Source organism: Ceratotherium simum, chromosome 17 (genome assembly GCF_057802395.1).
Source record: "Ceratotherium simum simum isolate JZ-2026a chromosome 17, ASM5780239v1, whole genome shotgun sequence".
NCBI classification, from domain to species: domain Eukaryota; kingdom Metazoa; phylum Chordata; class Mammalia; order Perissodactyla; family Rhinocerotidae; genus Ceratotherium; species Ceratotherium simum.
Genome location: NC_141916.1, coordinates 34,150,957 through 34,174,638, shown reverse-complemented (window position 1 = coordinate 34,174,638; position 23,682 = coordinate 34,150,957). Strand labels below are relative to the sequence as shown.

Here is a 23,682-nt window from a genome sequence, read left to right as displayed (position 1 = left end):
TCTTGCTCTTTTTTAAAATAATTTGGCTGTAACCTGGTCACTTAAGAGACAGAAAACTCTGCAGTCTTACCCACAAACTCAACATTCAGTAATTGACTGTCCCATAGTTTTAAAACTGTTTAATAGGAGGGCTTGTTAATTTAAAATGTCAGCTTTAGGAATTCTCTAAATGTTGAATGCTAATAAGTCCAACTGGTGGATAATTCAAGAATACAGATGGATCCTATTTCTTTAGATTGATCTCTAATTAAGTCTTGTGCTAAAAAGATTTAGTCTCTAGTCTTTTAAAGAAAAATGATATATTTTTCTTCTTTACGTGGTTAAGTGTTGTGGTGAGTTAGTTTACTTAGATATAAATTTCACAAGTGAAAATGTGATTAAGGATATATAAAATGAAAATTTCATTGGCAGGAGATATATTTGAGTAAGACAGGAAAATTTTTACTTAAAGATAATGGAGCATGAGTCCTGGGGATGGTGAGTAGTGGTGGGGGTGGTAGCAGCGAAGACTGAAAAACAATCGAGTGTTCAGACGGAATTTGAAACAGTGTGGTATCTTACAGAAAATATGCTGTGGGACTGGGCGGCTTGACTGTTTAAAAAGCATTTCTACTTTTCAGATCTTCTAAAATACTTTTGCCTTTGTTTTCTAGGCTGCAGAGATTTTTGATGATGGAAATGGTGAAACTCAAACTACATCTCCTGCTATTCCTTGGGCTGCTTTTCCTACAGGTACTACTACACAGTAACTAGGAATTTTTTTTTGTTATTTAACATTTTTGCCTTTTCTTTGAAAGCCTCTTTCTACCTTTGCACTTGGCCTTCTCTGATCTGAAAAATGGAATGACCCTGATTTAATCTAGGGTTTTTTCCGTAACAAATTATGAATTGCATAACGAAATCTGCAGTGGTGTCTTGAGGCGTGATTCCAAAAATGATATCATGAACATTAAATGAAATTGAAGTACAATGTATATTTTCTAATTTGTCTTAGGTTTAGGAAGGCGAGGTGCCAAATAATTTTTTTAGCTTGTCCAGTTCGTTACTTAAAGACTCCTTATATTCTAAAAGTACTCTAAAAATAATTTGTCACCTCCACTAGTATTAAATTTAGAAATTTTTTGCAGTAAAGTCATTCAAAAGTATTAAAAAATTAAAATTAAATCATTCAAGAAATTAAATACATAAATAAATTCCATTGTTGAGAGAGATTTTGTGGAAGACCTAATGTTTAATATTAAATATAATCCATGTCTAAATAATATTTTGAGTTTTCTAGACTTTTTTTCTGCCAAATCATTGTAGTCAGGAGTAGAAGATGAAAATATCATTCTTTAACAGCCCTGTATAGTCTTAGATTATTACAGTTATTCATCCTAAAAATATTTTTCCGGTGCTTATTATGTATTAGGCACTATGGGGATATGCCCTTTACTTCAAGGGAAGATAGGACGGGCATGTACATATTTGTAATATGAAGCACATTTGTGATTTGGGAAGAATGATGATTTTTGTCATCCATTCATTTAGCAAATGTTTATTTCATGCCTGATATGAGTCAAGCACTGTTCTTGAAGTTGGGTATATATTGTTGATCTGGGCTTTGAAGATGCATGTAATCTCAATAGGCAGAGATGGGAGAATAGGGAAAAGTTTTGAAGGAACTGGAACAAAGGTGTAAACCTGGGAAGGAGGATGGCATAGTTAGGATGCTCATTCTTATTTGAGGGCTTCATGTGCATTGTTTCCTTTGCCTGGAATTTCTCACCTTGCTTCCCACTGCCACTCTCTCCCACTCCCTTACCATACTAACTCCTATTTGTTTCATGTGTTGTTTCTTGCTTTAATATTTCTTTTTCTGGGACAGCCTGAGGCCTTAATGAATTTGTTTTAGACGTGTGTATTTAAGGTACCTTGAGTTCAAGGGGAAAGCTCTGGGCCGGAGGTCTTGGTTTGGGAGTTTTCCATTGATAGGACAGTTGAAGTTGTGGGAGATCACTGGGGGAAACAGTATAGAGAGAGAATACGGTGAAGCAGAGAAATTTGGACATCCATAGTTAGAGAACAGGAGAGAGAAAGAGACAAAAGACTTGAGAGATAAGGAGAGTATGGGCTAGTGCTGCAACACAGACATCAGGAGTAGGAGATTTTAAGGAAAGTATGGTTGCTGGTGTCAAAGGCTGTGGAGAGGTCAGTGCAGTTTGAGACTGAGAACCCACAGTCAGTCATAAGTGACTTTTAAGGAAATGGTTTTAGTAGATTGGAAGTTGAAGCCAAATTGCACTTTATTTTGTATGAAAGCAGGAACAGAGTCTGTTTTCCTATAATTATTGTGGCAGTATAGTAAAGAATTGTATATTGTGGGAAAATTATCTAATTCCTGTTCTCCAAGAGTGAATATTATGTCACATCTGCTTACATCTATGTATTTGTCGGTCAAGTCCTCAAAGTCTAATGAAATTAGAATTAAAGAAAACCCCTCTGGTGTACACACACTCACACACACACACACCCAGAATCTCTCCCTCACTCCCTTAAAAAAAAAATCTGAAGAAACTACTATTTCTGGATTTCCTCAGTAACTTGCACAGGTGGAGGAAAACAAACATGGCCAAGAGCTGAAGTGAAAGGCGTGGTAGGTATTTGCTCAGCCAAAGCAATCTTTCTCCTTTGTTGAAGATAGTTTGTCTTTCTCTGGCTGTTGGAGAAGTCTGCCTCTAAATCAGGTATCTGGAAGTTGTTTAGACAAGAGTGATGTGAACAACCTAATTAGCATAACAATTTAATCACTTCTGTGCTAAAGTCCAGAGATGGGAACCTTTAGGAGATCTAAAGCAGATTCTTCTCAGTTTAAGAGAAAACTAGTATTCTCCTTTTGTCTGTTTGTTTACGTACACCCTAGCTGTCTGTAATCTATATGAAACATAATTTTTAAAGGGATGAATATTAACCAAGTTTTACCACAGCTTAAAATCCAAGAAGATTACTCAGAGACATTTAGTTTAAGTTTTTAAAGATCTTGGGGGAAAATAGAAATTTTCATTCTTGGAGTTAGGATAAAGGGTTTTTTAGTGGGCTTAGTGATTATCCCGCTTCAGGGCTGGTAGTTCATTGGAGGATAATTTCATAATAGCAACTGGGATAATGAGTCTCTCTCAAAGTGTCTATATATAGCCTGCAATACTGTTAATGAGTCAGCGTACCTCAAAACATGCATCTTACTGTAATATTAGCATCATTTACATAGTGGGATCTTTTAAGATGTTAGTTTATATGTATTGCTGCTGATGATGTTAATAAATTGCCAGTCAGAATCAATGAAATGCACATGTTGGTTCTTTACATAAACTACTATCTCTAGGCCCATATCTCATTAATGTAGGACATCTATCCTATAAAATGTGGCTCTACGCTTCCATTATCATAGGAATTGGAGAATGTAAATAAGAGGTGAATGAATATGAAATTATTAATCTCCTCTTCCTCCTGCCTTTACTCTCAGTAAGTGTGGTAATATTACTTCATTTCAGTGAAAACTACTCTGTGAGAAGAATTGCCTTTATTCAAGCATTTTCCTCCCTATTTCGTAGCCTCACCCTCTAGCTTGTCTTCCATGGCTATTCTGTTTGAAGCCTGTGAGCCAGTCAAACTGTGATCTACGCTGTATTTCTAGATGATTCTGTTCCTAGCTCTTCGCCATCCCTCCTGATGATAATACTTTCCCTCATCTCTCATCTGCTTACTTGACTCTTATTTTTCTTTCAAGAAAAGGTATAGGGGCCGGCCCCGTGGCATAGTGGTTAAGTTTGGCACTCTTCACTTCGGCAGCCTGGGCTTGCAGGTTCAGATCCCAGGAGCGGACCTATACTACTCATCAGCCATGCTGTGGTGGGGACCCACATACAAAGTAGAGGAAGACTAGCATAGATGTTAGCTCAAGGGTAATCTTCCTCAAGCAAAAAAAAAAAGAGGAAAACTGGCAGCAGATGTTAGCTTAGGGCAAATCTTCCTCAGCAAAACAAAAAACGCCAAAAAAAAAAAAAAAAGCCCCAAGAAACAAAAAAAGGAAAAGGTATAGAGCTTTGATGAATTTGTTCCATATCTCATAACTGCTCCTTCTTCTGGGCTACTATGTCATTTTTTTCTGCATCACTTGGTTGGCACTTAGCTTATGCCAATTTGTATCTTTTTAAATTATGGTAGAATACATATAAAATTTACCATATTAACCATTTTTAAGTGTACAGTTCAGTATTGTTAAGTATATTCACGTTGTTGTGCAAGCAATTCTGTAGAACTTTTTCATCTTGTAGAACTGAAACTCTATATCCATTAAATGATAACTACCAGTTTACCGCTCCCCCCAGTTCCTGGCAGCTACCATTTTACTTTCTATCTATATGAATTTGACTACTCTAGATATTTCATATGAATAGAATTATACAGTATTTGTCTTTTTGTGACTGGCTTATGTCACTTAGCATGATGCCCTCAGGATTCATCCATGTTGTAGCAAGTATCAGAATTTCTTTTCTTTTTAAGCCTGAATAATATTCCACTGTGTATAGACCACATTTTGTTTATCCATTCATCCGTCAATGGACACTTGAATTTCTTCCTTTGGCTATTGTAAACAATGCTGCTGTGAACATGGGTATACTAATTTGTATTTTTTAAAATATCATTTTATCAGTATGACTTCCATCTCTACATGTCTATTTTAGTCTGAGCCTTAGAGGGCAGAGACTGTGTTTTAAACCTTTTGGAATCCTAAGTACCTAGGACAGTCATGTTCTGAATAACGTTTCAGTCAATCACAGGCCACGTATACAACAGTGGTCCCATAAGATTAGTACCATATAGCCTAGGTGTGTAGTAGGCTACCATTTAGATTTGTGTTAGGACACTCTATGATATTTGCACAATGATGAAATCACCTAATGGCACATTTCTCAGAGCATATCCCTGTTAAGCAGCGCATGACTATATAGCATTATGCCTTGTTAATAAACAATGCTCAGTAGTTGTTTCTTGATGATTAGTAGAACAGATTTACTTTCAAGTAACTCTTTTTGATTACTATTTTTAATTCTTTGGGGAGTAATTAAATAGTCTTTCAATCACAAGTTAGAGGAAGGCAAACCTAAACTTTCCTTAAAAAATATGGTAATCTTGGAATCTTAGATAATTATTCAAAGATGGCTAATAAGCTATTTCCTGTAGGGCTCAGTTAACTTTCCTGGTCATTCCTAATTCAGACAAATGACCTGGAAATAATGATTAACAAGAGTAGTCACAGATTCTCAGAGAGAACAGCTGTTTTGCTGTTTTTTTTTTTTTTTTCTAATTTCTTCCCTGGTCCTACTTTGTGTCAGTAGGTAACAGTAGAGGACAGTAGAGGTTAGACTAAATTTAGGTTGAAACATTAGGGGTCCAGAAGCAATTGTAGTAATATCTAGTTCTTTTACCTCTTTTTTTTTTTATTTATTTTTCTGAATATTTTTCCAAAGGAAAATCATTCTAGATTTTGCGTAGCATAAAATATCAGAGAGTTTTTGAGTTGGCTACTCATGGAACTGTATTTTTTAGAAAAAGATTTTTTTCTTTGGCTAAGAAACGTCTTGTTTTTTTCAAAATCATTCTCAAACACTTAACCTCTTTTATAAGTTTTTTTTAAGACTGGTAATGCTCTACTTTTTAGGAAATTAACTTTTCAAAATGAATGCCTATCTTTTGATACACACAATGTATATATGTACATATAAATGCAAATATATATATATATATCAGAATGTAGACATATATAGGTAGATAGATATTCTGATTTCTTCCCTTTTCCCCACTTTACCTTCCAATGCAAGTTGTCTTCTCATTTGAAGGAAGGACTTTGTCTTTACTTGATCTTACAAGTTCTAAGAACATTAGACTGTTAGTCTTAGTTTGGTTTCAGTATGTTTTTGATTATGTTTTCTGATTGCAGCTGATCCAAAGTTTCAGAATGCATGGGATTTATTTAAATTAATTCTCTAGTTTGTTTTTTCATTCATTCACTAATTCACTCATTTATCATGTTTGGAAGTAGACCGTGTATCAGACACTAAGTGCCACGTACTGTGGACCTTCTTCCATTTTCAGTGATCCTATATGAAAATTGTCATCTCAAATGACAGATGTTTCATGAAATGTGTTGTTAATATTGGCAAGCTCTTTTATCAATAACTTTAACTTCAAATCTTTGATAGAGGTTGCATGAAAAGAATGTGGGGTCAGAAAGTATTGTCATGTTGCCATTGTGTACAGTGTGGGTGGTGCTGTTTTAGAGGCAAATGACTGTTCACTTTTTACTTTTAAGTGTATAAATATAAATTGTTTGGAAGGCGAGGTGGGAGGTGAAACCTTGAATACTGTCCTTTCCAATATGTTTCTAAGTTTCTTGTAGCACTTCACAGACCACATTAGAATGCATTGACCATCAAAGGGAAAAAGAAGTGGTCCAGATAGATACTTTTAACCCAAATTAGCTCCTTCAAAACAGCTTATGTAGAGGGCAAACTAAACTGTCTGTCACAAGCTGACCCTTTAGAAGGAATAATGGGAATTGGACCAGCAGATGTTGAACCAAATAACTTAGATGTGGTTCACTTTGCATCTGGAGCTATTTGCATACAAAGCCAACAGGAAAGTTCAGACATTTTTCTCAAGACATTGGCGGAGAGAAACCTGGAAGACAGATGCCTTTTTGATTTCATGGTTCAGTTTTTCCATTCTCCATTCTCCTGGCCAGGAAAACCTAGGACAACAAATCGGTCATTTTATTAATATCCCATTACTCTCCTTGCTAACCCTGTTTTTCCAGTAGAATCTGTGTTACACATCTACAAGAGCTCAGAACCTGAGTCCACACATTTTTAAGAAAAAGTCGTGATATTTTTCTTGAGATTAATCTGTGGTTTGCACATAGTAGTAGTAAACATTAACTGAATTCATTGGGCTGATCTATATTTGAGGTAAAATATGAAGGTGACTTATTTCGTATTCACAATACCTGTATTATGGTAGGCAGTATGGATTATGTTTAAAAACTTTCTGTCCCTTCTACTTTGTATCCACACTGGACATTTTTCCCAGGACATAAACTGGATTTCCATTTAATTTTGTAATATCTTTACACAGATTATTTGAATGGAAGATTGCCAGATAGCTTCTTTTTGCTACTTTTTGTATTTTTTTCCTTATCTCCCAGGTTATTAACTCACCTTCTTTTATTCTGTAGCCAGTTTTTATAAATGATAACTAAGATGATAGCTTCTATAAAGCTGTGAGTTATTACTATATGTGTAAGTATTAGTCATTATGTGGATTTTGAGTGATTTATGGAAGTTTCTGTCCTCGTTAATTCATATAATAGGGAATATATCAGTGATATTTGTTGTGACTTTGAAGATTAGGTTTATGGTGTGGTCTAGAGTCGAATATCTCTGACCGTGGAGTGAGGAGTTCTGGTTTTGCCTTCAACTAACTGTGTAACGTCTCTGAAACTCAATTATTTAATCTATAAATTGAAGGACTAGACAATATCTAAGTGTTCTTCCACATTTTGAGTTCCAAGTTTATTTTTAATTTTTTTTCTGGTTACAGTGTCTGTAATATGAGTAGCTTCCACTAGGTGAATCATGGTGCCTGGTTTTAACTGCATGGTCCAACCGACGCAGTACTAATCTAATAAATTACATTTGCTCTAAAAACAGCTATAAATGTAGACCACAAATATTAATATGAAGAACTGTAATAGATAAGAGAAACTTGGTCCTTTTGTATATATTTTAATTATATCAATTAATTGTTTAATAATGTTTAAATTGGTTTTTCTTATAGTATTTTATGGTACAATCTTTATTTGGTCTATTTGATTCTGAACTTGCTTTTTAAAAAAAACGGTGGTTTGATTTTTAGGATATAATAGAATATACTAAAAAAATTTTAAATTAGAGCTTTGTAGGGATTTTTCTCATATTACTGAAAAATGAAGGTTTGACAGTGAATCTTTTTTCTATAAGGTGATAGTGCTCTCTTTATCATTCATAATCCAGAATTAGCAAAAAAAAAAAAATCTTAGGCTCTATTTGGCTCAGTAACAGTAGGAATCATTGCCTAGTATTCTTATATCAATTTATACATTTCTATTTAGCTATCTTTCTGAGTTATGTTTCTCTGGCCTCAGGAAATATACTTTTTATTGTTTTTGACAGACAAACAGGCATATATACACACATATGTTGTACAAGGGCATGAAAGAAAAGGGAAATAATATTAAAGGTATACAGTGAAAATTTCTTTTTTTATCCTAGTCCCCTAGTCCCACTCCCCTAATATAACTTGTTTTACATTTTCTTTTGTAACCCTCCACATACCTTCCAGGCATATAAAATGTGAATGATTCCTCTTCTTTTTACACAAATGACAGCATACTGTAAATACATACTAACACCTCTTGCTTTTTCTTCCACAATAACTTGAAGAGCTTTCTGCAGGAGTACTAGTAGATCTTCCAAATTCACTTTCGTGGTTGCACATGGATATACCAGTACTCACGTAACCAGTTATCTCACTCCTTGTTTCTTGCTGTTATAAACAGCCCTACAGTGAATATTCTTTTTTTTTTTTCCTGGACTTTTCCCATTTTTTATTCTCGACATTCCCATATAACATTTTAGTGAGATTTATTTACAGAAGTATCCATTTATTGAGGATACTCCATTTATTGAGGTGTTTGGAAACTCGAAAGAATCACGTGCTATGTTATGTTTCATATTCAGGTTTATTTGGGGAGAGATCCCGACACAAATTCAGGGAAACATGCAGTGAATGTTCTTAATGTGTTTTCAGCAAAGCTATTTTAATTTAGATGATAATTTATATTGTTTCTCTGACTTAATAGAAGGATTATTTAAAACTGACACATAGTTCACTTATTAATTTTACTAATATAAGCATAGGGCAAACTTGTTCTCCAAGTCTAAATAATGTCAGATTTCGTATTTATATGTTCACACATAAGAAAATGTTGGTCATGTTGAAGGTGATGATAATTTTGAGTACATTGAAAATGCAGTCTTTAGCTGACTGTGGATGAATTAGTGGTAGCATGGTAGGTTGAAATGCTCTTTAGCTGTTGCATTGTATTTTTTTAATGTTTAAAATAGTGTTCATTTCTGCATTGTTTATAGTAGCCTCAAACTAGAAACAACCTAAATGTCCACCAAAAGTAGAAATTTTGATATTTTGGGGGTAAGTTTATATAAAAGAATACTATACACTTGGAAAATTGACAAACTTCAGCTACACATAACAACATGAAAGAATCTCATAAACCTATGTACTGTCCTCACAGTATCTTTAAGGGATCAGTAAGAGGTCTCAATTGACATCTGTTTTATAATTTCAGATCCTAGTTCTGGAATCTGTGGAGTCTAGAGCATCTGCCTCCCTTTGGAGTCTGGAATTCTTGATTTTCATGAGGATGAGGACTCCGTGTTTTGGCCGGAGAGCCAGGCCTAGGCCTGGTTCACAGCGAGCCCCATGTCTGAATCTTCTGAAGGGCAGAAATCATCATCCTGTTCACTCAGTTAGGATGGCATGAGGGAGGGAAGGGGGACTAGACTTTAGATATAGGGACTGCAGATGAATAGCGCAGTATGAGACTAGGATAAATTTCAGTCTGATCTGAAGTCTTTGGTATGGATATTAGAGGCCAAGGCCAGACTTGAAGCTGACAGAACTGCCTGCATCACCCTCCCTCTCTCCCCCTTCACTCCTGAGATTGTTGTTTTAGACTCCTAGCCCAGCTGTAGCTGGAAGCAGTCGATTCTTCTACTTTGGGAATTTTCAAGTGGCCAGACAGAGGGTTGAGGGGTCCACAGGAACATTAGAGTGACAGGACAATAGGACCAGCATAACCAGAGGCTCTGACTGATCTGTACTGCTCACACTTGGCTTGTTGTCTCTGGACTGGTGTCTCTAATGAACATTGTTGTTGCTAATGTGGATTTTAAATCACCTTGCACTTTGTGCTCAGCCAGGTTGAGTTTTCAGGCACTTTCTCCTTTGTTTTGAAGACTGGGTATTTGATCTTTTCAAACAGTGTCTTCAAATCTCAGTGCTATTCCCTTCTGTAGACGCTGCATTTCTACTGCTTCCTTTTTGGGGAGTACCATGGTTTCTTGAGATACTGGAGTCTTCTGAATCTTTTTCTGTTCCTTGTAGTTATCTATTCCACAACCCATCCATCGCAAATTCTGTAGGTTCTAGGTTTAGTCAAACATGAGAATCTTTTCACTTCTCTCTACTACCCTGGTTACTACCCCTGTCAAAGCCACGATCATGTCTTTTCTAGATGACTTTAGCAACTTCTTCCCTACATCCATTCTTACTCTCTCTGCCCCCGCCCCCTGTTCTTTAAGTGGCACCCAGAGGGCTGGGGCACAGTGAATGCTCAGTGAATGTTGGCTGTTTGTGGAATTTCATTTTAAAGTTTAGAAGTGTTTGGGATTTTTTCATTTTTGTGGATTCCTGAATATCAAAGTATAAAACATATTCTTTGACTATAATTTTGGGGGCTGTAATTTTGACCTATTATGGTATTCCTCTGGATATTTTGTTGTAATCTTTATATTGAATACTAAAGGTTGTACCTATTAATAGGATATTCTCTTGAATAAATCATATAATCTAATTGCAGTTATAAAATCCTGCGTAATTTGGGCATTGCTGTTGTGCCTAATCAAAGTCTTTATTAATCTCACACTGATTTCTATAATTAATTTACATTCTATTGGCTTGTAGCCAATATGTATTAAAATTTTTCTTTCTTATTTAAGCATTGCTGAAGTGAAGATATAATTGTTTTTAATAATTTCATTGTGAAAATTTCTTTCATTTAAATTAAAATTGAAAATTGTTTGAGGTTTGTTTTCTTGAATTAAATGTTATTGTGGACCTCCTCACATAGATTGTTTTGGATAATGGACCTTCAATAATGGCCAAGTAATTTTAGGATAAACAACACAGAGACTACCTGAAGTACTTAGACGTTAGAACAGAAAGATGTTTAGGGATATACTTTAAAACTGTGAATAAATAGTGAAATTTTTACCTAATCTTAATCCTATAGAAAGTTTGCCTGACATGAATGTTTTGATCATTTTGTATCTGTCAAGTCTGAGGTCAGAATAAAGGAAAGTGGGTAAAAGGTGATTCAGCTAGTTTGGATAGAAGTTTTAATTTAATTTGGCTGACATCACAGAGGTGACAAAATGCTATAATTAAGTATTACATGCAGTTTTGTTATTAAGAAACTCTTTAGTCAGCTAAATCAATTGTTACTTTTCTTCTTCAGCCATTTTCTTAATGTTGTGTGAACACACAGCAGGTAAAACATAAGGAAATTTTTGCTGATAGAATTGTTCATTTGTCTAGTGAATAAACACTGAACTTCCATTAGGTTCCTAAAGGAACAATCTTAAAGTATTTTAAATCCTTGGTCTTATGATCTAAACACAGGTACTTTACTTTGATGGAATATGTTTGATGAAATTTGTGAATTTTATTTCTCCTAAATTTTGAAAGATAGACTAGATTCTTATTGATTATGATCCTGGTTGAAGTTAGGGAGTGAGACTGTTTACTTTGTATCTTCCCTTGGTTGATTTTTTTTTTCCTATTCAGTAAGTATTTATTATGTACCAAGTACGGGGGGAATAATGGCAAATAAAGAAGATAGACAATGCTGTGACTTTGTTAGATTAACATTTGTTAAGTGGAGCACAGGGTGCTGGATGAAGAGTTGCAGTTCAACAACAGACCACAAGAGATATTGAAATAGAGAAGTTTATTACTCACAGGTCTTGGAGGAAGTACACGGCATGCCTGGAGAGGCCACGTGGGAAGGTCAAGGCAGAGTGCAGACAGAGAGCTTGGTGGGATCCGGGGCACATACCTTTATTAGGGTCTGTGGGTGGAGTGCTTTGGGATTCCTGGGCAAAGGCCAGATTGGTCAATTCAAACCAAAAGAGCAGGGTTTTGGTAAACTCCATGGAGGTCTTATCTAAGGGGTGCATGAGGGAAAGGCCCGGGGAGGTAGGGGAAACTGTTGATCACAAGGGCTGTTAGGGAAGTCGTATCAGGAACTTACATTTGCTTGTGACTCTATGGACTGTCCTCTAGGGAGTGAGCTTGAAGGAGAGGGCTGGTGTTAGTTTAAGTTGCCTTCAGGCTGCTTCACCAAACAAAATGGATGTTAAGGCAGCAATGTCATGGAGTAGCTTAGCTAAACTCTCAGCATACAAGATGTCTGCCTTCATAAATCTTACAAGTTAGTAAGGTCATGGAAATTAAACAATGATTACAGATAATTACTTAATTATAACTAGGATATCCTTTTAAGGTATCAGGATAGTGGGAACAGAGAGAGTGAGGCGGACACTGCATTATGGCCAGGAAGGATATCAGACCATTGCCTGAGTCCAAACAGGGGTCAGCAGGGCAAGGGCCTATAATGTTTAGAGAGGCAGGGCTTTCCGAAAGACCTGAAAGTTTGCAGCAGAGAAGAGGGAGATGGTGAGAACATCTTGCTTTTTAGGTATTAACTTTTGACAGTATTGATACTCTTAATTTTATGTTTGTTTTCTGATTTATTAATTTCTCTTTTATGATTATTTTCTTTGCTCTATTTTGTTGGGTTTATTCTCCTATTTTTCCTAATTTTTAAAAATTTGATGCTTATCACATTAATTTTAACCTTTCTTTTAAAATATTAGCATTCAAGGCTATAATTTTTCCTCTGATTATTGCATTAGCTGCATCTTGCCAGTTTTGATTTTTTAAAAAAATCCTTCAATTATAAATATTTTCTAATATTCAGTGTGAACTGATCCTTGAGTTATTTTAAAAGTATTTCTTAATTTCTAAGCATGGGGGTTTCTTAGTTATTTTTGTTGTTATTGTTTTCTAACTTGATTGTTATGCAGAGGAAGTAGTTTAATACCGATTCTTTGTAATTTGATGAGACATACTTTGTTGCAAAGTGTGATCTGAGGATGAGTGACATTGACATCCCCTGGGAGCTTGTTAAGAATACAGAATCAGGCTCCATTCATGACCTATCATTCCAGAATCTACATTTTAATAAGATCCTCAGGTGATGCTTATGCACATTAAAGTTTGGGAAACATTGCTGCACTGGACCTATATAGATACTGTATTTGACAACTGCAGAATATACATATATTTTATATAAATATTATACAAATATTACAATCTCTTATGATGGTGGATTTATAAACTTCTTGTTGAAATTCTATAACTTTTTGCTTTATCTGTTTTGAGATTATGTTACTAGGTGCATTTATATTTAGAATATCTTTTTGATGTATTGAACTTTTTATCATTATGTAGTGATCTTTTTTATTTCTCTACAGTTGTTTTATCTCCAAAATCCATTTTGTCTGATAATAATACAGCAGTTTTATTTTGATTAGAATTCAGCTGGTGTTTCTTTTCTCATTTGTATGTTTTTTATGTATATCATTCATAAAGAGCATTAGGCTAGATTTTGTTTGTTTATCCAGTCTGACAATCGTTGTCTTTGAATTGGAATATTTAGTCCATTTACATTTTAATGTAATTACTGATGTAGATATATCGTTCTTTTTTCTACCATCGTAGTTTTGGCTTTCTATTTGTACTGCCATTTTTTTTCTTTTTCTTTTCTTTATTTTTACCTTTTTTGAATTGATTTTCTTGTTTCTTTTTTTCCCCTGCTTTACTAGTTTGGAAGTTGTGTACTCTGCTTCTCTTCTCTAGGCAGTTTTCCTAGAAATTTTAAGAAGCATTCTTAACTTATTAAAGCCTGAAGCAAATCAGTATCTTTATCTTCCTCTTGAAAAATATAAGGACTGTGGAACATTTGAAATTCAATAATTTCCTCTCTGGTTGTTACACTGTTGTCCAGTATTTTTTACATATATATCCCCAAAATCTGCATATGTGTTTATATATTTAATATATGTATATTTAACTCCACAAGTCATTGTTATTAGTGTTTTATGTAGACAAAGTATATTGGCATATTTATCTTTTTTTTTTTACAATTTCTTCTTGCAGCTTAGACTCTCCTTCACAAATCATTTTCCTTCTACATGAGGTGCGTCTTTGAGAATTTTTTCCATAGAGAGGGACGTTGGTGGCAAACTTTCTCAGTATAAGCTTGTTTGGAAATGCTTGTCCTTGTTCTTGTTAGTTTCACCTAGTTCTAGATTGACAGTCCTTTTGTTGTCTACACAATGCGATTATTACTCTTTTGTCTTCTGATTTCCATAATTGCTGTTGAGAATCAGTCAGTCAGTCCTTCAACTAAGTTCTTGGGGCAACTGAATTTTAAAGTTTTTATAGAAGGACAGTGTTTTTCCAAGTCTGGAAGTATAGAAGTTTAACTGGTCAAATTTGGTTTAGAAAAGCTCTTCATTCTTTTGCTTGTTGCAAATATTAGTTAAGACTTCTTTGTAGATTAAAAAAAATCTAATGTAACAGAGTCCATCCTATAAACTTTTCTGCATTTGTCTGTTGAAATTTATATGTATATTTTTATGGGTTGATATATAGTTATTGCATGTGTAATTTAGAGAAATTTAAGCTCTTTGTTTTTAGATTTTTAATTTTATAATTATGTTTTACTTACCTCAATTTTATAATTATGTTTTACTTACCTCCTAAGATTTACGGGACATTAAATTTCAAAGATATGCTGTTAGTTTTCCTAAAGGCTAATTGAAGCCATATTTCGTAAACCCATAATTTATAGTGATGTATTTACAGGTTTGTTAAGTAATATAAACATTTCTATGTAAGATCATGTAAAGTGGACATTAAAATTGATAAATGTTTTAGAACTGAAAAAGCCTTATGTTCAAATATATTTTTATAAGAATAAGCCACAAACTCACCTTCTTCACAGTAATTGAGCATTTTGGAGATTTATAAATGACTTATTGTGATAAAAGGAATTTCTAGTATTCATCATGAGTTCTATAGATACTATGTCAATTAAGTTAAACAGATTTTTTTTTAATGGGGCGATCAGTTTTTGGTATGTCATATGCTCTTTATTTTAGCTTTGTCTTGAAATGACATTGCCTTTTGGTTATTTAACTTTAGCAAAAGCTGAGTACAGCTGCACTGGTCAGTGCTCTTGGTAAAATTCTTCTGTAGTGCATCAGCCCACTCCTTGTTTTTACTTCTGTCCAACTAGTTCAGATTTATATAACATCTCATCTGCAGTATTATAAATACTGTCTTAACTGGCATCTTTGTCTTCTAGTTCATTCTATACATGGTTTCTAGAATAGTCTTTATACAGTAGAGTTCAAACTCCCTAAGTTTTTTTGTCTAACTTTCAAGGTCCACTATTATCTGATAATGGCCTAATGATGTTGACTTTTCACTCACTATTGTCCTTGACATACTAGTGTTCCAGTAAAACTGAAATTACTTGGTCTTCCCCGCACATTTTCCCAATGTATTCCTACCTCTGGTTCTTTCTTCTAGCCTTGCTCTCTGGCTTAAATATTCTTCTCTATTGCTGCATGTTCAAATCACTCCCTTCCTTCAAGGCCTAGTTTAAATGTCTCTTTGTCTACTGAGCATTCCTCAGTCACTTCTCCAGCGTCCTTAATCCTCGCTGAATCTGGAAATGACATTTCTTTTTTATTAATTACTGATTTGTTTTATCTATGGCATTTTACACTGTTAGCTATTCTCTTCTTGGTTGGTGGTCATGATGCTGCATACCTCTGGTTCTTTCCTGCTTCCCTAATCCTTCATTTTGGCTTCTTCACATTTTTATCATCTTCTTTCTCCCTTCCTCTTAAACGTTATTTTCTGTCCTTGACGCTTTTATTTTTTCACTGATGAAATCTTTTAATTGAGGATATCCAGGTTTGTGCCTTTACTGTTGCTCTTCTTTGGAACATCAAACTTATATTTTCAACTGCCCTCTGACTCTTCCTGCCTGGTTGGTTCCATATGGACCTTAAAGTCAGCATATCTAAAACGTATCTCTCCTTTTATTGCTTCAAACCTGCACTCTTCTTATATTTCTTTTCTCACTGAATAAAATCTCCATTCAGCCAAATATGCCAACCAGATAACTATGCTATTCTCAAATCTTTTTCTTTATTTGTTACAGCTAGGTGACTGGGGCCTTTGTAATCATATTTCTTTTGAGCTTTTTACTTTTCACTTATGTGGAAGAACTTGCTGTTCCCTAAACACATTCTGTGGTTTCATGACTGCCCCTTTTCTTTTCTTTTTTTTTTGTGAGGAGATCAGCCCTGTGCTACCATCTGCTAATCCTCCTCTTTTTTTTTGTTGAGGAAGACCGCCCCTGGGCTAACATCAGTGCTCATCTTCCTCCACTTTATATGGGACGCTGCCACAGCGTGGTTCGCCAAGCAGTGCATTGGTTCGTGCCTGGGATCCGAACCGGTGAACCCTGGGGCGCCATAGCAGAGCGTGCGCACTTAACTGCTTGCGCCACCGGGCCGGCCCCATGACTGTCCCTTTTTATGTGCCGTTCCCTTTGCCTAGGAAGTCCTAGGAAGAATTATACAGACTTGGGTATGAATCCCAGCTTTGCCATTAAAAGCTCTGTGACTTTGGCCAAGTTAATTAGCCTTCCACGTACCTATTTCCTCGTCTGTAAAATGGTAATAATACCTACTCAGACGAGGTATTGTGAAGATCAAATGTGAATATACACACATACATACACATAAACGTGTATATTATATAATCTACGTTGTATAGCTATATATTCATATTTATATAATAGATATTTAATCATACGTACATATAGGATTAAAGGTGAATAATATATACTATTAAAGATTAAATGTGTATATATGCCTGAGATGGTGCTATTTAAATATTAATTTTCCTCTTTCTCTTGCCTTTCCTGTCTCTGGTAAGCTGTATGTTATATTTTAAGACTACCTAGGAATCACGTCCTTTGTGAAATCTTTTTTATAAAGATAGATATAATCATTTTCTCCTCTGTACTTATACTTAATCTTCTACATCTTCTATTATGTGTTATAATAATTTGTTTACATGTCTCCTCACTAGAATGTGATCTTTAGGATGGGAAACTGCCTTATCTTTTTTAGAAAAAATTTCTAAATATGGCATGTATGAAACCCCTCAAGTTATATACAGAATTTTGTGCACATATGAGTATATGGACTTTCCTGGGAAGAAAAGTTCATACCTTCTTTTAGACTCTGAGTTTTATGTATTACTTAAAGAAGGTAAAGATTCACTGGCCTAGCACGTGATATGTGTGCTCTCGAGTACACGTGTGCTCTCTCTCTATGTATATATATAAAATGCAGTATTCAGTCATACACGTTAGTCTAAGAAATTAGGCTCAGACTAAAATATGGTGACATCATAGCTCCCTTTTTAGGGCTTATTTTTGTCAACCTGCTTTGTTAGGGAATATAAACAGGGAATGCAAATAAGTGCTTTGAAGACAGTAATCTCCAAACATATTTAATTTTTTTAAAAAAATTATTTTTTAGAAAGCACTATGATATGTGCAGGTTGTCATCTTTAAAAAATCAGTGTCCAGGGGCCGGCCCAGTGGCATAGTGGTTAAGTTTGCATGCTCTGCTTCGGTGGCCCAGGGTTTGCAGGTTTGGATTCTGGGTGCAGACCTACTCATTGCTTATCAAGCCATGCTGTGGTGGCGTCCCATAAAAAGTAGAGGAAGATGGGCACGGATGTTAGCCCAGGGCTAGTCTTCCTCAGCAGAAGGAGGAGGATTGGCAACAGATGTTACGTTAGGGCTAATCTTCTTCACACACACACACACACACACAAAAATCAGTGTCCAGAACAGAACAGAAAGTACATAACTCTTTTTTCTACGATATGATCTTTTTAAGCTGAGTCATGCTCTCATTTCGATAATACTGGAAGATTTTAGGAAGGTATTTTGATAATCTTATAAAATTGATTGAAATATAAGGGACAGAATTTCAGAGAGGTCAGAAAGCATTCTTTTTCTTATGTCTTATATATGAAGAGAAAACATTTTAAATTATTCTTTTACATTACTTATCTATTCCTCTGCTTCCTCAACTATATTCTGTAGGTCCTTAATTTTTTCCCTGTATGCATCTCTCATGTCTGAAATTACCATGTGACTGTGTGTTTTATGGTTTAATTCAGGTTGAAATACTGCACTCATAAACTGAAACTGGCTATAAAAACATTCTGTCTGTAAGGTAATAACTGGTCTTATTCTAGGTGTCATTTATGATGGGTAATAGGTAATATGGAATTCTTTTTATAATCTGGATGTCTATAATGATGACAGATGGGATGTTGGATTAGAAGAACATACACATAGGTAAATGATATGTACCTCTTTATGAACATCTTTCTATTAAAGAGAATTGTCAATGATTGAAGAGTCACAAAACCTTTAGGATAATCTATGCATATGGCTTTCTGTTGAAGTTGGGAGATTTGTACTGTCCATTTTTCCATCTGTGTGTATCTTTTTCATTTATTTGTTACTCACCTTGTTCTAGAAGGAGTTCGAAGCATTGATATGTATGTTGGCAGTAGTCTGTTTGGTCTAAATAAATTGGAAGATTTTTGTCCATCAGGCAGTTTTGAGAAAGACTTGATTATCATATTTGTGTGGACATGGTATTTGTAATACTCATGGTTCAACCAGAGAAAAAGAACCAGTAGTAGATATATATTAAGAAATATATTGCAGATACTTGGCTTACACGATTTTGGGGGCCAGCTAGACAAGTCTGAAATCCATAGGACAGGCCATCAGGAAAGGCAGGTTTGAACTGTCAGGCAAGATTGAAGCTGCATTCCACAGGCGGAATTTCTGTTGCTTTGAAAAACTGGTGACTATAGCCTATTCAAATGGACATATCAGAAAGCCATCACAGTATTTTTATTTTCTTTTGCATATGTCTATATATTTATTTAAATATAAATTTTACTATAATCGTATTTCTCCTTGGTTCTGCCATTAGAAGTAGCTTTCAGTCAGCATAGTGTTTAGGAAGTAACTGAAGGTGTAACTTAAGGGAAGTGTTTTAACCTAATCTGTTGATTTTGTTTGCGTTATTGCAGTTTTGTAAGTTTCTCAAAAGTGCTGACTATTGCTGCTGAAAGGACATGCTTTTGTTTGACTGATCTGATAGCATCCTGGATTTAATGTCAAAAATGAGTGAATCTGTTTAGATTATTTCTCCTTTTCTTCTTGTCTGTGCAGTATTAATAGAAAGAAGTTGTCAACGTTTTAATTGAAGATCTATTTTAAGAGATAGTGGGAGCCTTCTGAATATTATAATTTAAAGGTCAAAACATATATATAGCACAAGTAAGAGACAGTTAAAAACAATGAAAAATAATTTTATTCAGAATATTTACAATTAATAAAATAAGGCCTTGTATATTACTATTAGGTTGGCGATTTTTTTTCTTACCTTTGATAATTTCCATCATCTTGTCATTACAAAACAGTGTTTTTTATTCCAAATTAAATCTAATTAATATGTTATAAGGAGCACTGTGGGATAATGATGCTATTCACCGTAGAAGCTGAAATATGTGAAAGAATGGAAGTTGTAGAATTATTGATAATTTTGCTAATCTTACAAGATTGTTCTGAGTTGCTTATAACTCTAAAACTTGATTGTAATTATAGAATATCATCTTTATTTTATTGCTATTTTTGCTTAGATTTTAAATTTAAAGTGTATTCACATGGCACATTTTTTGTTTCATGAAAAGTAATGTTTGTTTATTGGTAAAGATATGTTTCCATAGGGTAAAATAAGCTTTTTTTGCTGTATATACGACGTGGACACTTGAGAGGCACATTTTGATAATCTTTCTTTTTTTAGAAATAGTCAAGCTGAATGTTATTGTTTCAATTGCTTGTTTCTTTCTAGGATTATTATTTTAAGTAGATTTAAGTCTCTAGCCTTTTTAGATTCATGTAATCTACAGATTGTCCATTATTTCCACTTGGATGTCTATTAGACAATTAAAATCAACATGTCCTTTTCTAAAGATATATTTGATGTTGGGTTAACTTTCTGACTCTCTTCCCCTGGATACATGATGACGTAGAATGCCATCCTTGTTACCATGCAACAGTGCTCATAGATAAAAAATGACCCTGATAAGTAAATTCTCTCTTGTTTGGGAGCTCTGTGAATGAACTGTATATGCCTGAAGCTGTGGTTTTGGACTTTGCTGAGTGTGTTAATTCTTGTAACAGAATGTGTCTGTTTTGAGACCGTAGTAGCTATGCCTATAAGGTTGTTTAAGAGATAGGGACTCTTGTGGAGCATGTGGCTGGTTTCTAAGCCAAGGTGGGCCTCACTCACCTGTGAAGATCTTGTATCCTTGTACATGAACTGTGACTTGGGTGAAGGCAGAGATTAGCGCCTTTATTGCTGCTGGGACTTTTCTTGTGAAAAGAGAAACCTTTGACGTTGCTTGTATGTTGTGTTTCTATCCTGTATCCTGTGAGTGAATCTGATGCCCTTTATGATCTAGGGTAGTTTTAAGAGTCCAAGTATCTAGTTGGAAATAAAAGACCCTCTTCTGGGTATTGTGAAGTCCAGATTTGAGTTCTTCCTTTTTTGCCGCTATCCTTTTCCACCAGCAGCTTTCCCCCTCTTAGTTGTTGGCAACTCCATCCTTCCATTCACTTAATCAAAACGTTGGAGTCATCCTTGATTCTTCTTTTTTCTCTTACACCCTACATTCAGTCCATCAGGGAATCTTGTTACCTATCCTTTCAAAATATATACAGTATTTTGTCACTTCTTATAACCTCCACTCTTGTCATCATGGTATGAGTTACCAGCATCTCTTGACTAGATTACTGAAAAAGCATACTAAACATATGTCATATCTTCTACTCTTGCCCGCAACAGTCTATTCTCAACACAGCTACCACAGTGATGCCTTTAATTCCTAGGTCATCTCTGCTCACAACCCTAAATTGGTTAACAGAAGTTTCCCAAACTTTTTTTTGGTGGCAGAAAATTCGCTTTGGAGACAGACATTTCTCCCAAATTATTAGGGTATTTTAGGGTATTTTTTAGGCACATATTTGTTGTCATATGTGGAATAGCAATAAACTTTGTTTTCTTGATAAAAATTTAGTGCACACTGATAGCTTTGAGGATGCATCAATCAGTGATGCAAATTAGATTTTCTGGACTAACAATCCTTGCTTTCACCCTTTGTGATTATCCTCTTTTGTATTTAATGTCTGTCTTTAGAAATAGTGATTGTCAGCCAGTCCTCCTCCATCTCCATAAACATGGCCAGGCTTTACTTTGTGTTTGTGAATTGTATATGCTGGGATGAGAGTAGCAGCATTTTATTCATGGTCAGTAATGACGATTAGATAAAAGTAGTGTATTTACTCTGAAATGATGTGTTCTTTCCTTTTGTTTTTGGTCTGGCCTTTGCCCTACTCCCTGTGAAATATTAATTTATTAATTAATGTCTCCTTCTATAAATAGCCTCTAATGAAGCAAAACTTTTAATGTGTGAAACATACTCTGTTTTCATGAACTTGAAAATTTTTCATAGACTATTCCCCCAAATGATATTATATTATGGAGGATAGGTGGGAAGAAGTGCTATTAGGAGTCAGGAAAGGTACATTGTAGTCTTAATGTGTTACTGTTTAGTAGGATAATTTAGGTAAGACTCTTGAATTTTTTAGTCCTCATTTACCATAAAATGTAAAATTTCTTCAATCTGCTGTCTTGGTTACAGGCACTGGGATGTTGTAACCAGGTGAGAAGTTGGCACACTTTCTCCGAAGAGGCCTTAGAGATGGACAGTTATTTTCTTGTTAAATTTGCCTGTGTTCAAAGTTGGAAACTGGACTTCACAGTAATCTAATTTTGTCAATACGATGAGAGTAGATTCATCTCTCGGAGACAAACTAAGCTTATGAAACTTAAATATAAAACCAAAATGTCAATTTATTAATTTACAATGAGAAACTCTTCTGCCAGAGAATGGAATACTGAGTCCATTCTCCTCTATAGGCAGAACAAATCGTAAACCACATTATGATCAGAAGGTGTGTGGTGAACATGGAATTATAATAAAGAGAGTTAAATAAATTGAGTTTAATGACATTATGGTGAGATAGCATGTTTCTTTCAGATTATAGAAATGGATTTGCCAAAAGGACTGGAATAATTTAACATGTTGGCACAAGTGTCCTTTTCCCTGGATAATACTTCGATGAACTCTGCCAATATTTGTCTGTATATCTTTCCTTTTATTTAAGTTTCTGTGGCTGATCAGCCAGTCTTCTTTCTGATTGCTTGTATTATTTCTTATATATATTACCTGGATAAATTATTATTTTATATTTCAGTCTTTCTGGCTTGGGAATAGTTCTCTCTTATTTAGGAGCCTTTGCATATCTGTGTGTTTTGATCACTTCTGTGATGATTTTTCTGATAACTTTAGTTTCTAAAGCAATTCCCCAGTCGTTATATTATTTGATTATCATAAAATTTTTTTGAGGAAGATAGTGTTGTTTTGTTCATTTTCTTAAATGAGGAAATCAAGGCCCAGTGACTGCCCTGGGATACTGAGCTCTAAGTGTAGAACTGGTATGTGAATCTGGTTCTTAAAGTTCAATTTTTCCTTGCTATTTTGTGCTTTCTCTTGAGGGTTGACTTGAGTTCTCTTAAAGGGAACACTGAGAGAAGTAAATATATGTTATTTATTTATATTTAACTATTTATTTATAGTTAACTATCACTTTTTTTTTGGTAAGTTAAATACTGAATATTCTAAAGCTCTGATTGATATTTCCCTTAAATGAACAGTTTGTAAGGCTTCACACCCGTTCCATGAGTTTTTGAAAAAAAGTATAGCGTTTTCCAGCATTGGTATGTCTTACTAGAATTTTCATTTTTTTGTTTGTTTTAGTCTTTCATGCTTGCCAAGAAGTATAACTTTGGCATTTCATTGGACTTTTTTGTGACAAACATTTCTTAGATGAAGGCATATCCCTCTTTTTTATTTTTACTTTGAGAACTGCAAGATGTACACCATTTTCAATTTATTTTAGCCACATGGCTTACCAATTTCAATGACGATAATGGTAATAGAACTTTATTTAAACTGTGTGCTTCTTCTGGAGTTGGGCGTATAAAATTTCTTGGAGGTAATTCTAGGAGTTTAGGTGTCTAATAGTTGCTATTACTGGAAAAGAGGATATAGTGACATCCATTAGAGTTAGAAGTTTTATAATCTGTAGTATGCTCAAATTTTGCTTTGGAGTCGCCACTTTGGGTTAATGGTATATGGCTATAGATACCTAGCTCTAAGAATATGTTGGTTTGGTGACTAAGTTTTCTTTTAGGAATAATATTTTCGTCATATTGATAAAAAAGTAGGCTGGTCTGCTGCTGTTGAAAACTGTTATGGTTATAAAATGTATTAAGTTTATAAAAGCCACATACGTGTATTATATACATAGTCATGTAGATGCTGGTTAACTTTGATGGGAATACTTAAAGATAGCACTCTATTTGG

General features: G+C 34.7%; 1 protein-coding gene across 5 annotated transcripts in view; it reads left to right on the top strand.

Annotated features, from left to right (window-relative positions):
- CCDC91 (coiled-coil domain containing 91) overlaps positions 1-23,682 on the top strand; it is a 361,285-nt gene that overhangs the window by 78,893 nt on the left and 258,710 nt on the right. For all 5 annotated transcript variants that reach the window (XM_087442627.1, XM_087442629.1, XM_087442625.1 and 2 more), the window contains one exon: positions 654-732. In XM_087442627.1, the coding sequence (XP_087298753.1) occupies positions 654-732 (79 nt within the window). The remainder of the gene's footprint in view (positions 1-653; positions 733-23,682) is intronic.